Source organism: Numida meleagris, chromosome 1 (assembly GCF_002078875.1).
Source record: "Numida meleagris isolate 19003 breed g44 Domestic line chromosome 1, NumMel1.0, whole genome shotgun sequence".
In the NCBI taxonomy this organism is placed as follows: Eukaryota; Metazoa; Chordata; class Aves; order Galliformes; family Numididae; genus Numida; species Numida meleagris.
The window spans coordinates 193,415,769-193,434,525 of record NC_034409.1 but is presented as its reverse complement, the minus strand read 5'-3'; the positions used below and the strand labels follow the sequence as shown (position 1 = coordinate 193,434,525).

The window sequence follows — 18,757 nt, the reverse complement described above, 5'->3', positions numbered from 1 at the left end:
GAGGGGGGCGGGTTCTGTCCCAGCTCTCCCTTTCCTCCTGCCTCAGTGCCCATAGGGTTGTGTCCCCACGCTGTCCCCTGGCATTCAGGACATGGTTTAGGGAAGAGCTTTGTGTTCCCTCTGCTTTGGAGCTGCTCCTCGGGCTGCAAGAGGGGATGTCTCCAAGTGTCCCCTTCCACCCCGTCCCCCAGGTGGTGGTGTGCTCATCACCGTGGCCTCTGGGCCTGGTGGGACCATAGGGTAACACCACCACCATCACCACATCCACACCACGGAGCTGGGAAGGAGCCATCAGACCCCATAGCTGGGCCGACCAGAAGCACACCAGCTGAGCTCCGAGTGCCTTGGGCACACGCAGAGTTGGCAATTCCACCTCCCAGTCCTCCTCGGGGTGTCCTGAGTGACGCTGCCCCAAACCTGGAGTGTCCCCACAGAGTCCTCAGAGCTCTCCAGGCACAGAGTGGTGGTCACTCTCTGCTTGCACATCCCATGAAGGTGGCTTGGGGGCATCCGCGTTCCTGGGAAAATACAAAATCTGTGCTCTTCTGCCTTTTTTTGGACATCCTTCGGGATCGTTTCGCAAAACTTTCTGTGCTCAGCCCCACATCGGTGGCCCCACCCACCCCAGGGCCACGCAGTGCTACCTGCAGCCCCCCGAACCCCCCCACCCCCCACCCCCTGCCGTGCACATTCTCCAAAATCCGGAAATCTGACGTCCTCTCCAAAATCCGAAGATTTTGTGCACTCTCCCAAATCCGAAGGTTTGTTTTCGCCCTTACCAAACCTGAAGATGTTGCGCCCTCTCCTGGGTCCGGGTGGTGCGGCCGAACCTGAGCCCGACGCCCTCTTCCCCTTTGTCTGGGAAACTTGGGGACAGCAGAATCCCCTCGGGTTTGTCCCTCCATCCACCCGTATCTCTGCACCACGCGGCCTTGAGGGGATGGGAGACCCCAAAAACGCTTTGGAAGAGATTTCATTGGCTACAACCAAGGGGAACCCCAAGTCCACACCAAGGCTGCCCCTGCCTCCCCCATTGCATCCTGCATCCCAACCTAAAGCGCCTGCTCCCATGCATGATCTTCCCCTTTGCTTTGGCAAAGAGAAGGAAGAGCTCAAGCGCATCCAGACGCAGTGCGTTGGGATTAACTGGGGAGCCTGGCCGGGTGGCTTTGCACAAGCATCCAATCTGGAGGGCTGCTAATTCCTGAGATTGAAAGCAAATTGCTTAAATTGACTTAGATGTGATTATTGCACACCGACACCTGTGAGAACCACCGTATCTGTAGATTGTATAGATGGGTGTATACATGTATACACATGGGTACATATGGCATGTGTGTGTTGTTGGGTACATATAGGAACAAGGAGGGTAGGTTTATTCTATACATCCTATGTGTTAGAGACGGGCAAAGCAGTTAGAGGTACATCCACGGCGCCCAGCATCTTGGTGGCAATGGCTCAACCTCATCTGGACAATGTCCCATGCAAACCACGATGCTTTGATTCATTGGCTCTTTGCTGATGCCCCATGGGGTGCACATCAGATACAGGGTTCTGGGAGACAGAGGTGGCAGAGGATGCTGAGAGTCCAGGGACAGGTGACAGCAATGCTGGCATGTGCCTATCTCAGCCCATGGTCATTGCCTGGGTGGAAATGTGGCATTGGTGTCCTGGTTCTCTTCATTCCTCCTTCCCAGCTCCCAGCGTGGCTGGGGGTGCTCTCTTGCACCACTGAGTCCATGTCTCTTGTTGGTCCAGCCCCATTCTGGGATAACCCAGAGTTGCCCCTGAAATGTCTGTGACACTGAACTTTTCCCCTCCTGGGGCCATGGAGGTTCTGGAGGCTACTGATATTCGGGACCCCAGAACTGCCCCACAGTTTTACTGGGGAAACACAGAGCCACATTTCCCAGGCAAAAAAAAAAAAAAAATCCTCCCCAGAGATCGTAAATCCCCATAAGATGAGTGGAAGCTTTGAACATTTCAGGGGCAGAAATAACACCCTGGCTGTCCCATCCCTCCTCCCCATGCCCCCACAGTCTCCTCCACGGTCCCACTGGTGGCATTTACTGCGTTAGTGCTTCAGCCTCTACCAAAACTTGGCACAAAGGAGCTAAAACCAGGATGGCATTGAGCAATTGGTGAGAGCCAATGGACACCACGTGGGCCCCGTGCTGGGACACTCTCTGCACTGCTGCGGGCTGGAGTTGGTATGGAAATGAGTGCTGGAAGCTTGGGAGATGATAGAATGGCTTGGGTTGGAAGAGACCTCAAACATCATCTAGTTCCAACCCAGGAGGTCCCAGAGCCCCATCCAATCTGGTCTTGAACACCTCCAGGGATGGGGCACCTACAGCTCTTTGGGCAACATGCCCAGGCACATCCCCATCTCCACACCATGCAGCTTCTACCCAAATTTCTCCATGCCCAGCCCCGGTGACACTGAGGTGGCCTCGTCCACCTAGGAGCCGTAGGTGATGCAGTGGTCGTGCCGCCACTTGGAGCTCATCTTGTCGAGGAGGTAGCGGGTGCTCTCGCGAAACTTGCGTTGGGTGAAGTAGAAGAGGATGGGGTCGAGGACGCTATTCATGCTGGCAAAGGGCCGTGTGCACTTGTAGGCGATGGCGAAGGCCTGCAGGGTCGGGCAGGGCAAGCTGGGCGAGGAGCGGACGATCAGGTAGATGGTCTTGGTGAGGTGGAAGGGGAAGAAGCTGATGGAGAAGACGATGACGACGATGATGATCATGCGCACGGCCTTGTCCTTCTTCTTGTGCACCGCCAAGCCGATCAGCTCGTCCTTCTGGCACAGGATGCGGGCCATGCTGCAGTAGCAGGCCAGGATGGCCACAAAGGGCATCAGGAAGCCGGTGATGGTCAACGTGATGCCATAGGGGAAGTAGGATGCAGAGCGGTCCGGTGGGCTCAGGTCATAGCAGACAGTGCGATTCCTCTGCGTGCCGGTGGAGGCGAAGACGAAGGTGGGCAGGCACTGGGCGATGACAATGAACCACACCGCGGCACACACCAGCCACGTCAGCTTCTTCCCCTTCTTCTTGTGCCACGAGGCCAAGGGGTGGCAGATCCCCATGTAGCGCTGGACGCTGATGCAGGTGAGGAAGAGGATGCTGCCGTGCAGGTTGGTGTAGAACTGGAAGCGGACGAATTTGCAGGTGAAGTCTCCGAAGGGCCAGTAATCCTTCTGGGTGTAGTTGTAGATGAGGAGAGGGAGGGAGCAGACGTAGAGCAGGTCGGCCATGGCCAGGTTCAGCATGTAGATGGTGGTGCGGGTCAGCGCCTTGCGGGCCAGCCAGATCTGCCCGATGACGACAGCGTTGAGCGGGAGCCCCAGCAGAAACACCACTGAGTAGACCAGGGGCAGCAGGACCTGCTTGAACTCCTCGTGGAAGGTGCACGAGTTCCTCCCAGCTGTGAAGTTGGCCATGCTCACAGTCCCCTCTTCACTGGGGAAAGCACCTGTGAATGACAAATGGGACAATCAGTGGCTTGGCCGTGTATGACGCATCCAGGATGGACCTGGACTGGCCTGTGCGGCCCCACAGCCTCATCCGTCACCATCTCAAGGCAACAGGGATCATAAAATCATAGAATCACAGAAACACTGAGGTTGGAAAAGACCTCAAAGATCCCCAAGCCCAACCCCAGCCCACCCCTACCATGCCCACTGACCACGTTCCTCAGTGCCACATCCCCACGGTTCTGAACACCCCCAGGGACAGTGACCCCCCAGCTCCCCGGGCATTCTGTGCCGGTGCATCACTACCCTTTGGCAGAATAAATTTCCCCTAACATCCAACCTGAACCTCCTCTGGTGCAACTGGAGGCCGTTCCCTCTCCTCCTATCGAATGATAGAATTTGGGGTCTGTTAGGTGGAAAGAGCAGGACCATGCAGGGCGATGGCCCCTGGAGACAGCGCGGTGGCCTTCATCACCACCCCGCGGTGCTGGCACTTTGCTGGGCAGGCAGAGCTGACGCAGAGGAAATTGCAGCACGGCCCTTAGCGATGCAGCGAGCTCAGCCCACGTCCCTGCTCCTCTGCAGGGGGTGCCAAAGCCCCGTGGCGGAGTCACCCATTTGGGAAGCAGCAAGCAGTGCTGCTTGCAGTGGGACGAGGGGGTGTTCCGTGAGTGCTTTCATCCAGGACCTGAGAGTGGTGGCCGGCTGGTGGTGGAAGGTTTGGATCGTGGGGGTGATGGGAGCCCATCCCCATGAGCTCTGGGCTGCTGGGGGGGAGGCTTTGTGTAGGGGGTGGGAAGATGGCCTCTATGTAAGAAGGTGCAACTGCAGCCAGCTCTGCCGGGAGAGAGGGTTGCAACCTGACAATTGAAAGGAGGAGGAAATAAAACACAACAAAAGGCAGCAACCATCCCCCTGCCCAGCCCTGCCCACATCAATTTGCAGAGGCCTCACCTGGCACCTGCGGCCCCCCTGCACCCCACGGTGCCCCATGGCACCCACTGCCCAGTCCCAGCCACCTCCAACAGCCATCCCAGGGCTGAGACGTGCTGCATCCCCTGTGCCCTCACCCCTGCCCCAAGCCTCACTGTGGAGCCAGGGTAGAGTGCAGAGTGTAGGGCCCGGGTACCCCATGACTGTGCCCTCCCCAGGGATCCCCAGTGGGGCAGCATTCATGGGATCACCACCATGGGAAAAGGGGGACGAGGTGGCCTGCAAAAGGAAGGGGATGGGCTTGGGGAGCCCAGAGCACTGCCTACCTGCTGAGGTGCTCAGGGGTGCTGGGCCCTGGACTCTTTCCAGGTCCTGGTTGCATCTGCAGCATCACTTCCCCTTCCCACTCTGATGTGGCAGCCGAGCACCAAATGGGGAACAGAAACCAAGTGACAGCGTGGGCACAGCACTGCGTGGCACTGTGCAGCATGCGGCCATGTGGGGGGGCACAGTGTTCCCCGTACCCCAGAAGAGCAGAATGGGGGCACGAAGTGATACCTGAGGATGTGCCACCAGGCTCAGCCCAGAGAGGGACCTGGGGACGTGACAGCAGTGACACCACACCACAAGCACCCACGGGTGCCCCAGGCCACCTGCAAGGCTGCTAAAATAAATAATATTTATAGGACTGAATATGTGCATTCTCCTCCATCCTAACGCAATTACTGCTTTGGTTCTGCTCCCTTCCAGACCAGGGAGCTGTGGCCAAGTCTGGCACGAGCGCACAGCTGCAGCAGAGTGTGTTCTGTGTTCTAAATTTGCCTCGTGCAGAGGAATCAGATGTTCCCCCTTGGTCCTTTCAAGCAACTTGCTGCTTTTGCAAAAATAGGCCACAAATTCAAGTGAAACCCATTGGCACAGTGCTGGTCTGTGCTCCAGGCTGATGGCACGGTCCAATGGGCCAACTGGCCAAAGGGCCAATGGGACAATGGATCAATGGGTCAATGGGAGAATGGGACAATGGGACAATGGGTCAGTGGGACAACGGAACATTGGGTTGAGGTTTGTCCTTCCTGCGTTGAGCCATAGACATGGCTATTACATCTCCAGGAAGGATTCCCAAGAGAAAAAGAAAGCGAGACACGAACTTTGCAATCATGAGATGAGTGGCACCATCCTTCAAAAAGTCCCTTCTGCCCTCAAAGCCACCCAAAGGAGCTCCAGCTCCAAGAGCTGAGCTTTGCAATGCATTATGGTCTCTTGAGCAGATTTTACCCCCAAAACACTACTTGTAGGGGACAAGAAGGACATGCTCAAGGTTATGTGCATGGTTGGTGGTGAAACACTCCTGACCTAAAGAAAAGCAGCCAAAAAAAAAATGGGCTGCCCTAATGCCATAGTGATGTGCACAGAGCAAAACCCATGGGGAAAGGAGGGCTCCAAGCAGGGAAGGGGCTGCCCTGTGCTGGGTGGGGGCTGTGCAGGGTGCAGTGGGATTTATCACTGCGTGAGAGGGAATGAGGGAAAGGTAGGAAGGAGAAGTGGGAGCTGTCGGAGGCTGTTGGGATGGTTTCTGGTTCTGCACCACGGTGGAAGTGAAAGCTGCAGCTCAGCGGATTTGCAGCCCTCCATGGGTAATATAGGGGAACTCTCCCTTTATCAAAGCCTAGAGATGAAGGGCTTCGAGGTGAGTGATCTGGGACGTGCAGTGTAGTGGGGTGCTGGCCCCACATGCACCCCGCTCTGTTGCTCTCCAGGCATCTCCCATGGTTTTTTGCCCCAGCAATAAAATAAACCCAGTGTCGGTCTGTGGACTCACGGACACGAAGCTCATCCCATGCACACAACGCGTCTGCAAATGCGCTTGCATGAAACCCAGCAAACCTGCACTGCGGGGGCAGGGATTAGGCAAAGCAGGTCGGAGAGGAGATGTGAGAAGGGGAAAACACATAGCTCGGGGCTGCCTTCCTGCTCTGGAAAACAACCTGGCCCCATGTCACGTTTTGGGACGCCACGGGGCTGTTTTCCTCCATGGAGTGGGATGGTGGCGAAAGGGGACAGGGATGGAGAACTCAGTGCAGAGCTCCTGCACTGAGCTGCCCGGGCTCAGCTGGCAGCCTCCAGCCATGGGACGGGTTTGGGTGAACTCCGAGGTACGTACCCACACACTCATGTATGCACCATACACCCACAAACCCACATGTGCACCCACATGTTCACCCATGTGCATAAATATTCACAGACAAGCATATATATACAGGCACATCTATACCTCCACGCATCTGTATGCCTCTATGCATAGATATCTACCTCTGTACAAACCTAAACAATCTTAAATATGGTCTATAAACACACAGACCCACACGCATCCAATGTATATACATTATTCTCTACATATATATGTGAAAATAAATCTCCAAACACACGTGCACACTCAAAGCTCTGTGCCTGTGTCTACAAATACATCCCCGTGCACATCTCTGTGCCTATACACAGGAATATACCTCCGTGCAGATACGGGCCCACACCTATGCACACTTCTGTCCATAGATACCCAAAGCTTTAAGCTTCTGGACACACAACCTGTGAGCACACACCTCTCTGTGCGCCCGTACCTGCATCCCTGCGTATCTGTAACTCTATATGCATGTATACATGCTGGGGGACACCGGGTCCCTTGAGCAGACCTTCATGGAACCGTTTTAGGGCTCACCACGTGCAATGTGGGGTGTGATCCCCGGGGCACTGCAGGAGAAGCCAGCAGAGGTTTGCCCATCCCGACCTTATTGGGGTGGACACGTCCCCCCGCCCCCCCGCCATTGGGGTGGTGGCATTTCCAAGCCCCCCTCTGCACTTAGGGCTGCCCAACCACCCCTCACTGACACCGACACTTGGCAGCCAGAGGAGAGGCAGGCAGGTCCCTGCTCAGCCGGATCCCATTAGGAAACCACCAGCTTAGGGTGTAGGGCACAGCTGGGGGGCCTCAACCAGCCCCCTGTAGGTGGCACGTTCTGATGGGCAGCTCGGGGCTGTGCCATCCCATGGGCGTGGGACCCCCGCCAGGTCCCCTGAGGAGCCCTGTGCCCACTTGGGGCGCCCAGGACTCCAGCCCACCCTGGGCACGGCCCCAATGGGGCTGGGTGCGTGCTCGGTGTTACCCCACAGCCCAGCTCAAGCTCTGGTGGCTCGATCCGCTCCCCGATCCCATCCCGTCCCGTTCAGCCCCATCCTACCCGATTCAGTGTGACACTGTCGGCTTGGATCCTGCCCCGGTTTGGACCGGATCAGATCCGGTTGTTCAACCCGATCCCTCCCGGCTCTGCCTGCCCCATCCCGGCCTCTCCCTGCACGGCTCGGTTCGGCTCGGTTCGGTTCGGCACTTACTGGAGCGGGGATGCACCGGCGGAGAAGCAGCGATCGCAGCCCAGGGCCGCCTCTTTGCTGTCCGCCCGCCCCGATCCGCCCCGGGGCCGCCGCGCTCCGCCCCGCCCGGACGGGGCACCTGTGGGGTGGGGAGGGGGTGTGGGGGGGTGAGGAGTGGGCACTGCTGGATGGAGAGGGCACAGCTGGAAGGGGAGCACACATCTGGGTGAGGATGCAGGGAATGGGAAGGCACACTGGGAATGGAATGGAATACTTGGATGGGGAGGGCACAGCTGGATGGGGACGCAGGGAAGGGGGTGGCACGTTTGGATTGAGATGGCACAGCTGGATGGGGAGGGGACACCTGGAGGGGGCACATCTGGATGGGGCATAGTTTGACTGGGGACACATCTGGATGGCATGTAGAGGGATTGGGATGGCACCACTGGATGGGGATGGAAAAGGTGGAGGGGGCACAGCTGGATTGGGATGACACAACTGACTGGGATGGCGGAGCTGGATGGGTGCACAGAGGGACTGGGGTGGCACGAGTGGATCTAATGGGACTGCTGGAGCAGGGCATAGAGGGATCGGGAGGACACAGCTGGATTGGGATGGCAAAATTGGAGGGGGCACAGCTGGATGGTGGCAGAGATGGATGGGGAGAGCAGGACTGGGTGGCACAGCTGGACTGGGATGGCAAAGCTACAGGGGGCACAGCTGGATGGGTGGGCATAACGGGAGGGGCTCAGCAGGATGGAGGGGCACAGCTGGTTAGGGAAACATCTGGATGGAAGCCATAGCTGGATAGGGGTAGTGCTGACAGGGAAGCACAGCTGGGTAGGAGCACAGCTGGATGTGGGTGATACTGCTGGATGAGGATGTCACAACCGATGGAGCTGGCATAGCTGGAGAAGGTTTTCCCCTCTGGAGAAGGGGCAAATCTGGAGCTGGGGCACAGCTGGATGGAAATAGGCACAGCTGGATGGCATTGCACAGCTGGATGGAGCGGCACAGCTGGAAGAGGCAGCACAGCTGGGTGGAGAGGCACAACTGGAGAAGAGGTCATCATTCCCACCATGCAAACATCTGGATTGAACGGGGCATTGGGATGCTCCTAATTCCCCCCCAGCACAGCGTTTGCAGGATGGGGAGCTTTCTGCTTCTGCTCACAGCTGGATTACACCGGCCAACAGCTGGATTCCCCCAGCTGCAGCGGGGAGTGGGGCAGAGGGGTCGGCACCTTTGCTACTCATTAACCAGCCCATAGAGCCACCGAGCTTCCTGAGCAGGGCCATTAAAATGCAATAAGGAAAGGAGCCTGGGGGACAGCGTGGGTATGAAAGAAGTGATGCATAAAGAGCCTGAGGATACTAATCTTGCACGGGATGCTGGGCTCGGCCCTTCCTTTCCATGGGATCCTGGGCTCAGCCCGCTTTGCCCCCTGAAATTAATTTGTTTTCCTCCTTCTGATGGGGTCTCTGTTTTATGGAGGGAGGTGATGATGGAGCACAGCGCAGGGTGCTCCCCTCATTGCGGTGAAGGGTTTGGGGCATGGGCCTGGCTCTGGGGTAGGGGGTGGGGAGACAGGGCGAGGTGCCTGCATCCCACTGGCGCCTGGATGAGCACGGACAACGCGGGCTCTCATCGATCCTGGCACTGCAGCGCTGCAGGGAGATCACTTCTGGCAGGAGAAATGGCAAAGATTCGCAGCCACAGCCAGGATGGAGCCGTCACCCTGGTCCTGGGGCTGCCCAGGCTGGTGAGGATGGGGTGGGGATGGCTCGGTGCCCTCGTGAAATTCCCAGCTGCCGCAGGGAGCCGGAAACTGGGGGGGAGAAAAAGTGTCTGTCTGCAGAGCGGAGCAGCAAACACGCCTTGTGCAAACATGCCTGGCTGCATTCTGCAGAAAAGCAGGGCTTTCCCCTGGAGCTGGTGGGGGGAGATGGGGCCGAGAAGGGACACAGCTCACTACTGTGATGAGCCACTGATGACAGCACGTATCCCACCCCCCTCTATGGAGCTGAATGTGAGCTGGGGAAGAGCTGATGTCACCGCCCCGCCGGTGTCCTTGCAGGTGCCCAAGGTGAGCCTGGCAGTAGGGACACTGTAAATAGGGCGAGGAGTGACAAGCACCAAGAACCAGCTGCTCCCGGCTGCTCACCGATCTCACCCCTCCGCCCCATCCAGCCCAGCCCTGTGGCACCTGGGGTAAAAGAGAGCCAAAAATCTGCTGTTTTCAGGGCTGAATATGGCTCTTTCTACCCTGATTTCAGCTGCTCGGTTGGGTGAGCTACGGGCAGAGCACGCGCCTGCGAGGATTTCTTCTTATTTTTCTTGCAAAGCCATAGGGTTCCTGGCTAATTTGGAAGGCAGTCAAGAAGTTACGCGAAGCTTCTGGCTGCGTTTTGGGTCATCAAAAGAAATTTCCTCCTGGAGAGGTCATTTTGTGATTACCAACACAAAGACAGAGGGGACGGATTCGGCGAGCACTGCGCGTCCCCTTGGCAAGGGGACAACGCTCTTCCTCCACACCTCACCCCCTGCATTTTGGAGCTGTAACAAGAGGAACGGGAGTGCGAGCACTCTTGTTTCGATGCTCTTTTCGTGCAGGCTGAAGGGAGGAGAAGCTCTCAGGGAGGAGTAATTGGGGAAAGCGAACAGCCGTGCTGTTGGGCTCCTCTTTGCTTGCCACCAATTGAATTAATCTCTGGCACAAAGGCCTGGCACGGCGGCTGGGTTCAGCCTCACGAGACCTTCTGGCCACCTGGTTCCTGCCCTCTGGCTGAGTGCTGCCAGTAATTGCATTAGTGGTGCTTGCAGGCGAGCTGTTTCGCTGCCGGCTGCTTTCGTTGCCTGGCACTGGGTGCTCGTGCCTCCAGGACAGCTGCTGTGGGCAGGGGACATCCCCTTGGGGTGCCAGAGTGTCCCCTCCGTGCTGTGTCCTCCCCACAGCAGCTGGCTGTGCACCCACCCAGCTGGGCACCCATCCAGCTGTGCATCCATCCAGATGTGCACTCATCCAGATATGAATCCACCCAGATAGGAACCCATCCCGCTGTGTTGCAATCGAGCTGCCTGCATCCAGCTGTGCCTCATCCAGCTGTGCCCCATCCAGCTGTGCCCCTATCCAGCTGTGCTCCCACCCAGCCATGCCTATCCAGCTGTGACCCTATCGAACTGTGCCCTCGTTCAGTTGTGCACCCATCCAGCTGTATCATGAATGGGGACCGGAGCCCCAAAATCAGGATCCTGAAGCTGGAGGTTTGACTAAGTGCCAGAGGAATGCTTTACTTCCGCTTGGTCAGCAGTCTGACCATGGAGAGGGTTAGTTTAGCAAAGGGCCACTGTCAGAGTGGGGCTCAAGAGAGACACCTGAGGTCAGGGCACGGGGCTCTGAGCACTGATGGAGCTGGGGGTGCTCCTGTGCACTGCGGGGGGTGGGACCTGATGGCCTTCAGGGGTTCCTTCCAACTCAAATCATTCTGTGGTTCTATGATGCTCTGGTTCAAGGGGTGAGACCATCTCCACCAAGCACCTTCTCTGCCCGAAAAAATGGCATCCGGGGCCTCGTGGTGCCCAACTGCAGGCTGCTCTCACTGTGGTAGCGGGTGTCTGTGTGTCTGCAAGGAAAAATTGCTGGAAAATGGTTAAAACAGAGAAAGAAGAAATCAAACTTCATTAGCAAGCATGACCAGGTCTGCCACCTGGCAGGCTGGCGGTGTCAGGAGAAGGACACAAGGAATTGGCGTCATTTCCACTTGAAACAGCTTTTAGGAATTAGATTTCTCACGCAAGCCGTCTGCAGTTGGGTGAGCGGGGAGGAACTAGCGGGGGCACAGCTGGATGGGGTGGCACAGCTGGATGGAGGCACAGGTGAATGGGAGCACAGCTGGACCAGGACGCAGGTGGAGTGGGACACAGATGGGTGAGGGCACAGCTGGATGCACACAGCTGGATGGGGGCACAGATGGATGGGGACAGCTGGGTGGGGGCACAGCTGGGTAGCAATGCAGGTGGACGGGGGACAATCAGGTGGAGGCACAGACGGATGTGAGGACAGATGGATTCTGACACAGCTGGATGAGGGCACAGCTGGGTGGGGGCACAGCTGGATGGGGGGACAGTTTGATAGGGTCACAGGTGGATGGGTCACCAATTGATGAGGCACAGCTGGGGAGATGGGCTCCTGCTGCAGCCTCGAGCCCCATGCACCCATTCTGCCAGGAAATCATGCCTTTGCTGGGAATTCAGACAAAAAAGCCTTGGTTTGCCTCCAAGAGGGATCTGACCTACGAGTATGTGACGTTACTACGCCTCAGCGTTTCTCAAGAAGCGTGCTTCAGCCCTTTTTCCTCTCCAGCCTGCTTTCCTCCAGCCCTGTGGATATCAATGGGGGAGGAGGAAGGGAGAGCTGAGCAGGCTGGTGATTGATGACTGCATCTCTGCAGGCTTCCTTTCCTGGTGCAAACACACCCGGACATGCGTTGGAGACACAGGGTCGCTTCCTCTCTTTGCTTTCATTCATGCAGAGTCCTAAAGGAGCCACGCCGAGAAGGCATTGGTGCCTCTGGTTTCACGCTGGGTGCTTGGGGGGTGGCCTGGGTGCAGGGGATGTTATACACACAGGGATGTGTGAGTCTGCAGCCAACAAACCCCGGCACCTGGGGCACGTCGGGTCCTGTGGTGGAGTTTTCCAAGGTTGGAATTCACTTTGAGGCCACCTGGGTTCTGGTGTCCCTGGGGAGGGGTCAGGAGGTCAAAGCACACGCGACCTGCAGGTACTGCTGCTATTTCCCATTCGGGAAAGATTTACAAGAAGTTCCCCTCTGCTGGTTGCTGTTTCCTCGATGGCTTGTTTACTTTGGCCATTGGGCCACAGACAGGTCTCCGGTTGGAGAGTTCTCTTCGGGCAACGATTCCCCTCACAGTCCATGCAGGGTCAAAGGGTGGAAACACTGATGGAGATGGGAAACCACCATGCAGAAGGACTGTCCCTCTCTGGGCACTTTTCTGGGGAAAAAACTAGCTATTTTAAGGTTGAAAACAGGTATTTTGTAAATGGCCCACCATGATGGGTTCTGTGATTGTGGCTCATCACCAAACGTGTCCCAACTGGTGGGATGGGTTGTGGTCACCCAGCGCCTGGGTCTTCTGCACAGGCTTAGCATAGGGGCAGCCAGATGGGCTGAGTTCATTTCCCAAGCCATAGCTTAATTAGTATTCACCAATCCCATCTCTGAAGGTGAGAATGGGGTAGGATCCCCCTGACTCCCATGGCCAGCCGAGAGTGCTTCATTGCAGCCACGATGCCCAAATTCCAGAGGAATATTCACAACAACGAGCTTTAAATCATGATGGGCCAAGAACAATTAATTTACACACTGCAAAATTTAATACTCTGTGTTTCTCTTCACCAGGGCGTTTGGCAGGGACTCCTCCCTCCTGCATCCCTGACAGACAGGACCACCCAGCTCCCAATATATGGCTCAACGCGATGCTCCTGGCTCTGCTTCCCTCCCCAGGATCCCAAAACAGAACCGTTCCCCGCATCCCTCCAGAAGTGGGACTCCACTTTTGGTGCTGAAAAAAGTGATGGTGGATGTTGCATGCAATGAGTTCACCAGGGGCTCAGAACCACGGTTCAACGCTCCCATCCGGATGGATGCAATTTTCGTGCAATTTTCAGCCCGTGCAATTAGAGGATGGATGCTAATTCCTTCGCTGGCAAATTTATTTTTCCCAATGAAATGCAATGTGCACTGTTGACTCAGGCTCGGGTCCTAAGGGACACTCTGGAAAAGCACATAGTGGAAGAGCCCAGCCACCACCAAGGGAACTAGGGTGGACGTTGGTTTTATTTTGGGAGCCGGAACACGGCATCGCCGGCGGCGCGTTCTGCGTGGAGCAGCCCACGTGCCCTTCACTTCTCTCTTTCACTTCTGCTTTATGGAAAACATTGCCATGTGCGGCCACACAGGACAAAACAGGAAGCCGGATCCCAGGGGGGGGCTTTTTAATTCCTCGAATTTTGCCTCTTTCTTCTGAGGGAAGCAACCAGGGTTTTCTGGAAAGGGGTGGAATGAAAGAAATGAGGAAAAAGTTGGGACTGAGTTTTCCCTTCCGTCACTTCCAGGAGCACACACGCTGTGGGTTTCTGCTCAAACTGAATGCAAATGGAACATTTTATAGGGAGATTTGGGAGATGATCCTGATGCTGACACTAATTCATGGGTGTTCCATGTTGATGGGCAGCAAGGACTCAGATTTTGGAGGGATGCATTCCCCGCTCAGCAAAGCTCGGAACAGCACCAGCTCTTGGCAGCACCTTCTAAACAACCCTGGGCGCAGCGCTAGTGCCCAGACGCTTTGTACAAACACGGAGGTGAAACTATAACAAGGGGAATACAGTCTTGGGAGGTCCCAGCCTTCAGCTGTCTGGGTTGGGCATCGCTGCTGCTCCTTCCTTTTTGATGGGGTCTGTGATGCTGTGCTCGGTCCCACCTGGTTTTTGGTTGGATGCATGGGACGGCGTCCAGCTGTGTCCCTGGGGGTGTCCCAAGGTGGTCATCTGCCATTGGATGGAATAACAGAATTGTAGAGTTAGGTTGGAAAAGACCTCTGTGATCCCCAAACCCAACCTCATGCCACCCACTGACCGTGTCCCTCAGTGGCACATCCCCGTGGCTCTGGAACACCTCCAGTCAGTGACTCCCCCACTCCCTGGGCAGCCTGTGCCAGTGCTCCATGGATTAGGGCTCGACCACCTCCCTGAGCAAATGGGTGGGGAAGGGCTACAGCTTGTCATGGGCTTGGAGGAGGTGAATCTGGAGAGCCTGGGCTCTATAGCTCTGTGATGTATTATGGATATTGGGTCAGGCTCAAAGGGTTTGCAAAAATAGCAGAGCGCTCTCTCAGAGCCAGAGGTAACACTGTACGATGTCAAGCTGCAGGTGGAGGGGCCAACATCTCCTTGTCTTGTGGATCCCATTGCCCACATGGGGCAGGAACAACACGTGCCTCCATTCCCCACTGCACACAGGCGTGGATGCTTTGTTTCCAGCTTGGAAATTGCACCAGGACACTCACATGGAGGCTGCAGCCCCATCTGCTGCAGGAAAAGCTCCTGGAGCAGCCAGCCCCAGACCTGCCCAAGCCAAAAATGCTGAAGCAGGTCCGTCCCGTTTGGGATGTGTTGCACAAACACAAAGGCAGCAGTGATGGGGGGAGGAGGGGAACTTGCTGGTGAACGAGATCAGCTTGTTCCCTGTGTATGTCGGCTGGCAGCGCGGGCAGCAGTGGATGGGCTGGCTCATGACAGCGCTGCTGCACGACACAGCTGCCATTGTGCAGGTATCAGCCTCTCTGATGTGTCTTATTTTCATCCTTCTTCCCACAAACAAAGTTTTTTGTTTGTTTGTTTTAATTGCATTTTTCTTTCATTGCGTTACACGTCATGTCATGCCATTGCACTGCACTGCATTGTGTTGCATGCCCTTGCATGTGATGCCATTGCACTTCATCGCATTTCATTGCATGTTAGATCATGTCATGCCATTGCATTTTGTTTCATTGCATGCCATTGCATGTCATTGCATGCCATACCCTTGCACTGCATTTCATTGCCTTGCATTTCACTGCATGCCATACCATGTGATGCCCTTGCACTGCGCTTTATTTCATTGCATGCCATATCACTGCAAGTCACAGCACTTCATGCCATTGCATGGCATTCCACTGCATTGAATTTCATTGCATGTCAGAGCATGCCATGTCATTGCATTGCACTTCCTTGCGTTGCATTTTGTTGCATATCATTTCATTGCGTGTCGTAGTACGCTATGCCACGTCATTGCACTGCATTGCACCGCATGTCATATCACATCATGTCCTTGCACAGCGTGGCATGTCATTGCATTATGGTGCACTTTTTTGCCACGTGGGCACAGCCAGACAGCTCAGACCCAGAGCCAGGCTCCTGGAAAGCCCTCGAGCACTTGGGAGCTCTTCCTGCAGGCTGCAAGCTGTTGGTGGTCTCCTGTGTTCCGTTCACATTGAACTGATCTCAGCAGGGTGGAAGCTGCTCTAACATAAACTTTAGGGATAAACCAGGCAGATTTATGATCAACAGAAGGTCGTTTTCTTTACGAGGGGGAATGGAAGAAAGCAGGGCAGCATGGTGCCGGTAAATCAAAGCAATGACTCCATCCTGGGTATGGAGTGGGCTGGAGGCACCATGCCAGGAACCCCAGCTGCCCTCAGGCACCACCAGGCCAAGCATTTGGGTGACACTGGTCATGGTTATCTCTGACAATGAGCTTTGCTGCGGTACCCAGTCTGGGAAATGACTCCAAACCTCTCCTTTTGCATCACTCTTCTTCCTCCTCTGCTCCTTTCCAGAGCTGAACACTGAGGCTAAGGGAAGAACCTTCGCTGAAAGGCTTGTGAAATAGGTTTAATTTAATGCATCCAGTAATCCTAGGCATTCCTGCTTCCTTCCTGTTATTATCTGACACGATTCTCTATTCTTGGATGCTTAGAAACACTGATTTGAAGGGAAGCTGAACAAAAACAAACGGGATTAAAATAAAACCAGAAGAATAACGGGGATGGTGTACGAGAAGCTGTGATTCCAGGAAGGCTGGCGGAGCGACTCTGGCACTGGGACGTGACAGTAGAATCATAGAATGACAGAATAGTTTGGGTGGGAAGGGACCTTGAAGATCACTCAGTCCCAGCCCCCTGCTGCAGGCAGGGACACCTCCCTCTACCCCGGGTTGCTCACAGCCCCATCCAGCCTGGCCTTGAGTGCTTCTGGGGGGGTGGGGGGTGGCATCCACAGCCTCGTTGGCAACCTGTGCCAGTGTCTCACCACCCTCGCAGTGAAGAATTTCTTCCCAATATCTAGTCTAAATCTACCCTATACCAGTTTAAAACCATTTCCCCTCATCCTGTTGCTACCTGCCCTTATAAAAAGTCCCTCCCCAGCTTTTCTGCAGGCCCCTCCAGGTCCTGGAAGGCCGCTATATGGTCTCCTTGGAGCATCCCCTACTCCAGGCTGCAGAGCTCCAGATTTCTCAGCCTGTCCTCGTAGGGAAGGTGCCCCATGCCATGCTCTGGACATTGCCATGTTCCAGATTATTGCACAAGATTGAGCTGCACTATCGGCTTCAAGACCGATTGCCAGTAGAGTGGTGGGTGTATTTTCCCATGGAGTTCAGAGGAAATGCTTATTCTCTCCACCAGGTTAAGAGCAGATGCAAAGAGCTCTCGGCTACCCATGACCTTTGGGCACGATGCATCTCGTGGTCTCATCTCACGTTGGTGCTTCTGAATGTGTCCATCTGCTCAAGCTCTGTGCAAGGGTTGAGCTGCATCCCACAGGGCTGATCTGCCCCTGGGTGAGTGCTTAACTGGTCCCTGGTATTTCAGGGGCACCATGTGGTCCATGAGTCAACACAACAATGACTTCTGTGGATGTATTCTAAGCAGATGTCTCCAACAGGTTGCGTTCCTCCTTTTTCGTGGTAAGTTTGTAGGCACCACGCAGGGCTTAAAAAAGACAACAGTGCCCACACAGGTGATGGGACTGCCATGTAGACTCCGGGACTGCGATGTAAGGAAGGCGTGTTCGCACCAGCAGCCAGTGAGAAGTGGCTTGTGGCAACGTGACCACCAATCTGACTGGTTTCTCCTTCTCTTCTTCCTTCTCCTCTTCCTTGTCAGTTTATTGATTGGGATTATGAACTAAATTCCCCCCTAGAAATTCAATAGAGCCCAAACTGGTATACTAAACAAACTGTAAGCGTCTGGTGACTCACGCTATGGCCTTGCTCCAAGGCAAGCACAAAAGCAGAAGCCTCAGAGCTTTGGAAACTTCTCAGCATTAAAATCCACATGGTCCCGGAAAAGAGACCGGATGGGTCTCCCATCTAAATTTAACTGGAGCAGGTGAAAACTGTCCCAGGTTTGGGAAGGTCCCTCCTCCACACGTCTTGCCTGTCTTGGCATGGGATGACACAGCTCTGTCTCAACTGTAAGAGAATCTATTTTTGAGTGAAATAAGAGCTGATTATTATTATTATTATTATTATTATTATTTGTAGAAATTACTTAGGAACTTCTAAATAGTAGAGCTGCCCTTCCTATTGGTAATTTCCCTCTTTCTTCCTCTAGGACACTGGGCAGTTTGTGTATATAGTTCTTAAAATTTGCTTTGAAATCTATTGCAGAATATTTCCTTTTGGTGAGTTTTTTTTAAAAGATCTCTTTCCTTCAAAATTCATGTACAAGGTCAATGGAGAACCCAGCTGCTTCCATCCCTCATAGCCTGCCCAGAACCCCAACAGCCACAGAATCATAGAATCATAGAATCATTAAGATTGGAAAAGATCACTAAGGTCACCAAGTCCAACCGTCCAGTCAGACATCTTGGCTGGAGATTCGATGGGCTGGGATTGCCCCAAGATCCCAGCTCAGCTTTCCATGGCCAAATCCAGAGGGGAGATCCCTTCCTGAACCCCCACCCCAGCTTGCCCAACGCTCACTAGCCAAGTCTTCAAGAGACATGGCCATAGCTGAGTCCAGCACTGGGCTGCATAGGTGATAATATGATTGGGGCATCTTCAGAAAAAGGAGAAATGGAGAACTGAGACTGTTCAGCCTGGAGATAAGAAGACTCAAGGGGATCTCATTGACTTCTATAAATACCTGATGGGGTGGGAATAAAGACAATAGAACCCAACTCTTCTGAGTGGGGCGGTGACGGGATGGGAGGTGGTGAGCAATAGCTGAAACACAAGAAAATCTGTTAAAACTCCAGGAAAATATTTTGTTACTGTGAAGGTGGTTGAGGTTGCCCCCTGAGGCTGTGTGGTCTCCATCCCTGGAGGTGCTCAAAACCCAACTTGACATGGCCCTGGGCACCCTGCTCCAGGTCACCCTGCTGGAGATTGTCCCTAATTCCATCTTTCAGTGGTGGTTTCT

The 18,757-nt window shown here is 55.0% G+C and overlaps 1 protein-coding gene across 2 annotated transcripts; it reads right to left on the bottom strand.

Annotated features, from left to right (window-relative positions):
* On the bottom strand, positions 1,266 to 7,854 carry P2RY6 (pyrimidinergic receptor P2Y6). Of its 2 annotated transcripts, none has more exons than XM_021384112.1 (2): positions 7,793 to 7,854; positions 1,266 to 3,474 (listed from the first exon to the last, which is right to left on the bottom strand). In XM_021384112.1, exon 2 carries the CDS (start codon positions 3,440 to 3,442, stop codon positions 2,462 to 2,464), a length of 981 nt encoding a protein of 326 aa, XP_021239787.1. In that variant the 5' UTR covers positions 3,443 to 3,474; positions 7,793 to 7,854; the 3' UTR covers positions 1,266 to 2,461. The 2 variants fall into 2 exon arrangements, with proteins under 2 accessions (XP_021239787.1, XP_021239788.1); XM_021384113.1 differs by lacking the exon at positions 7,793 to 7,854 and adding an exon at positions 4,735 to 7,779.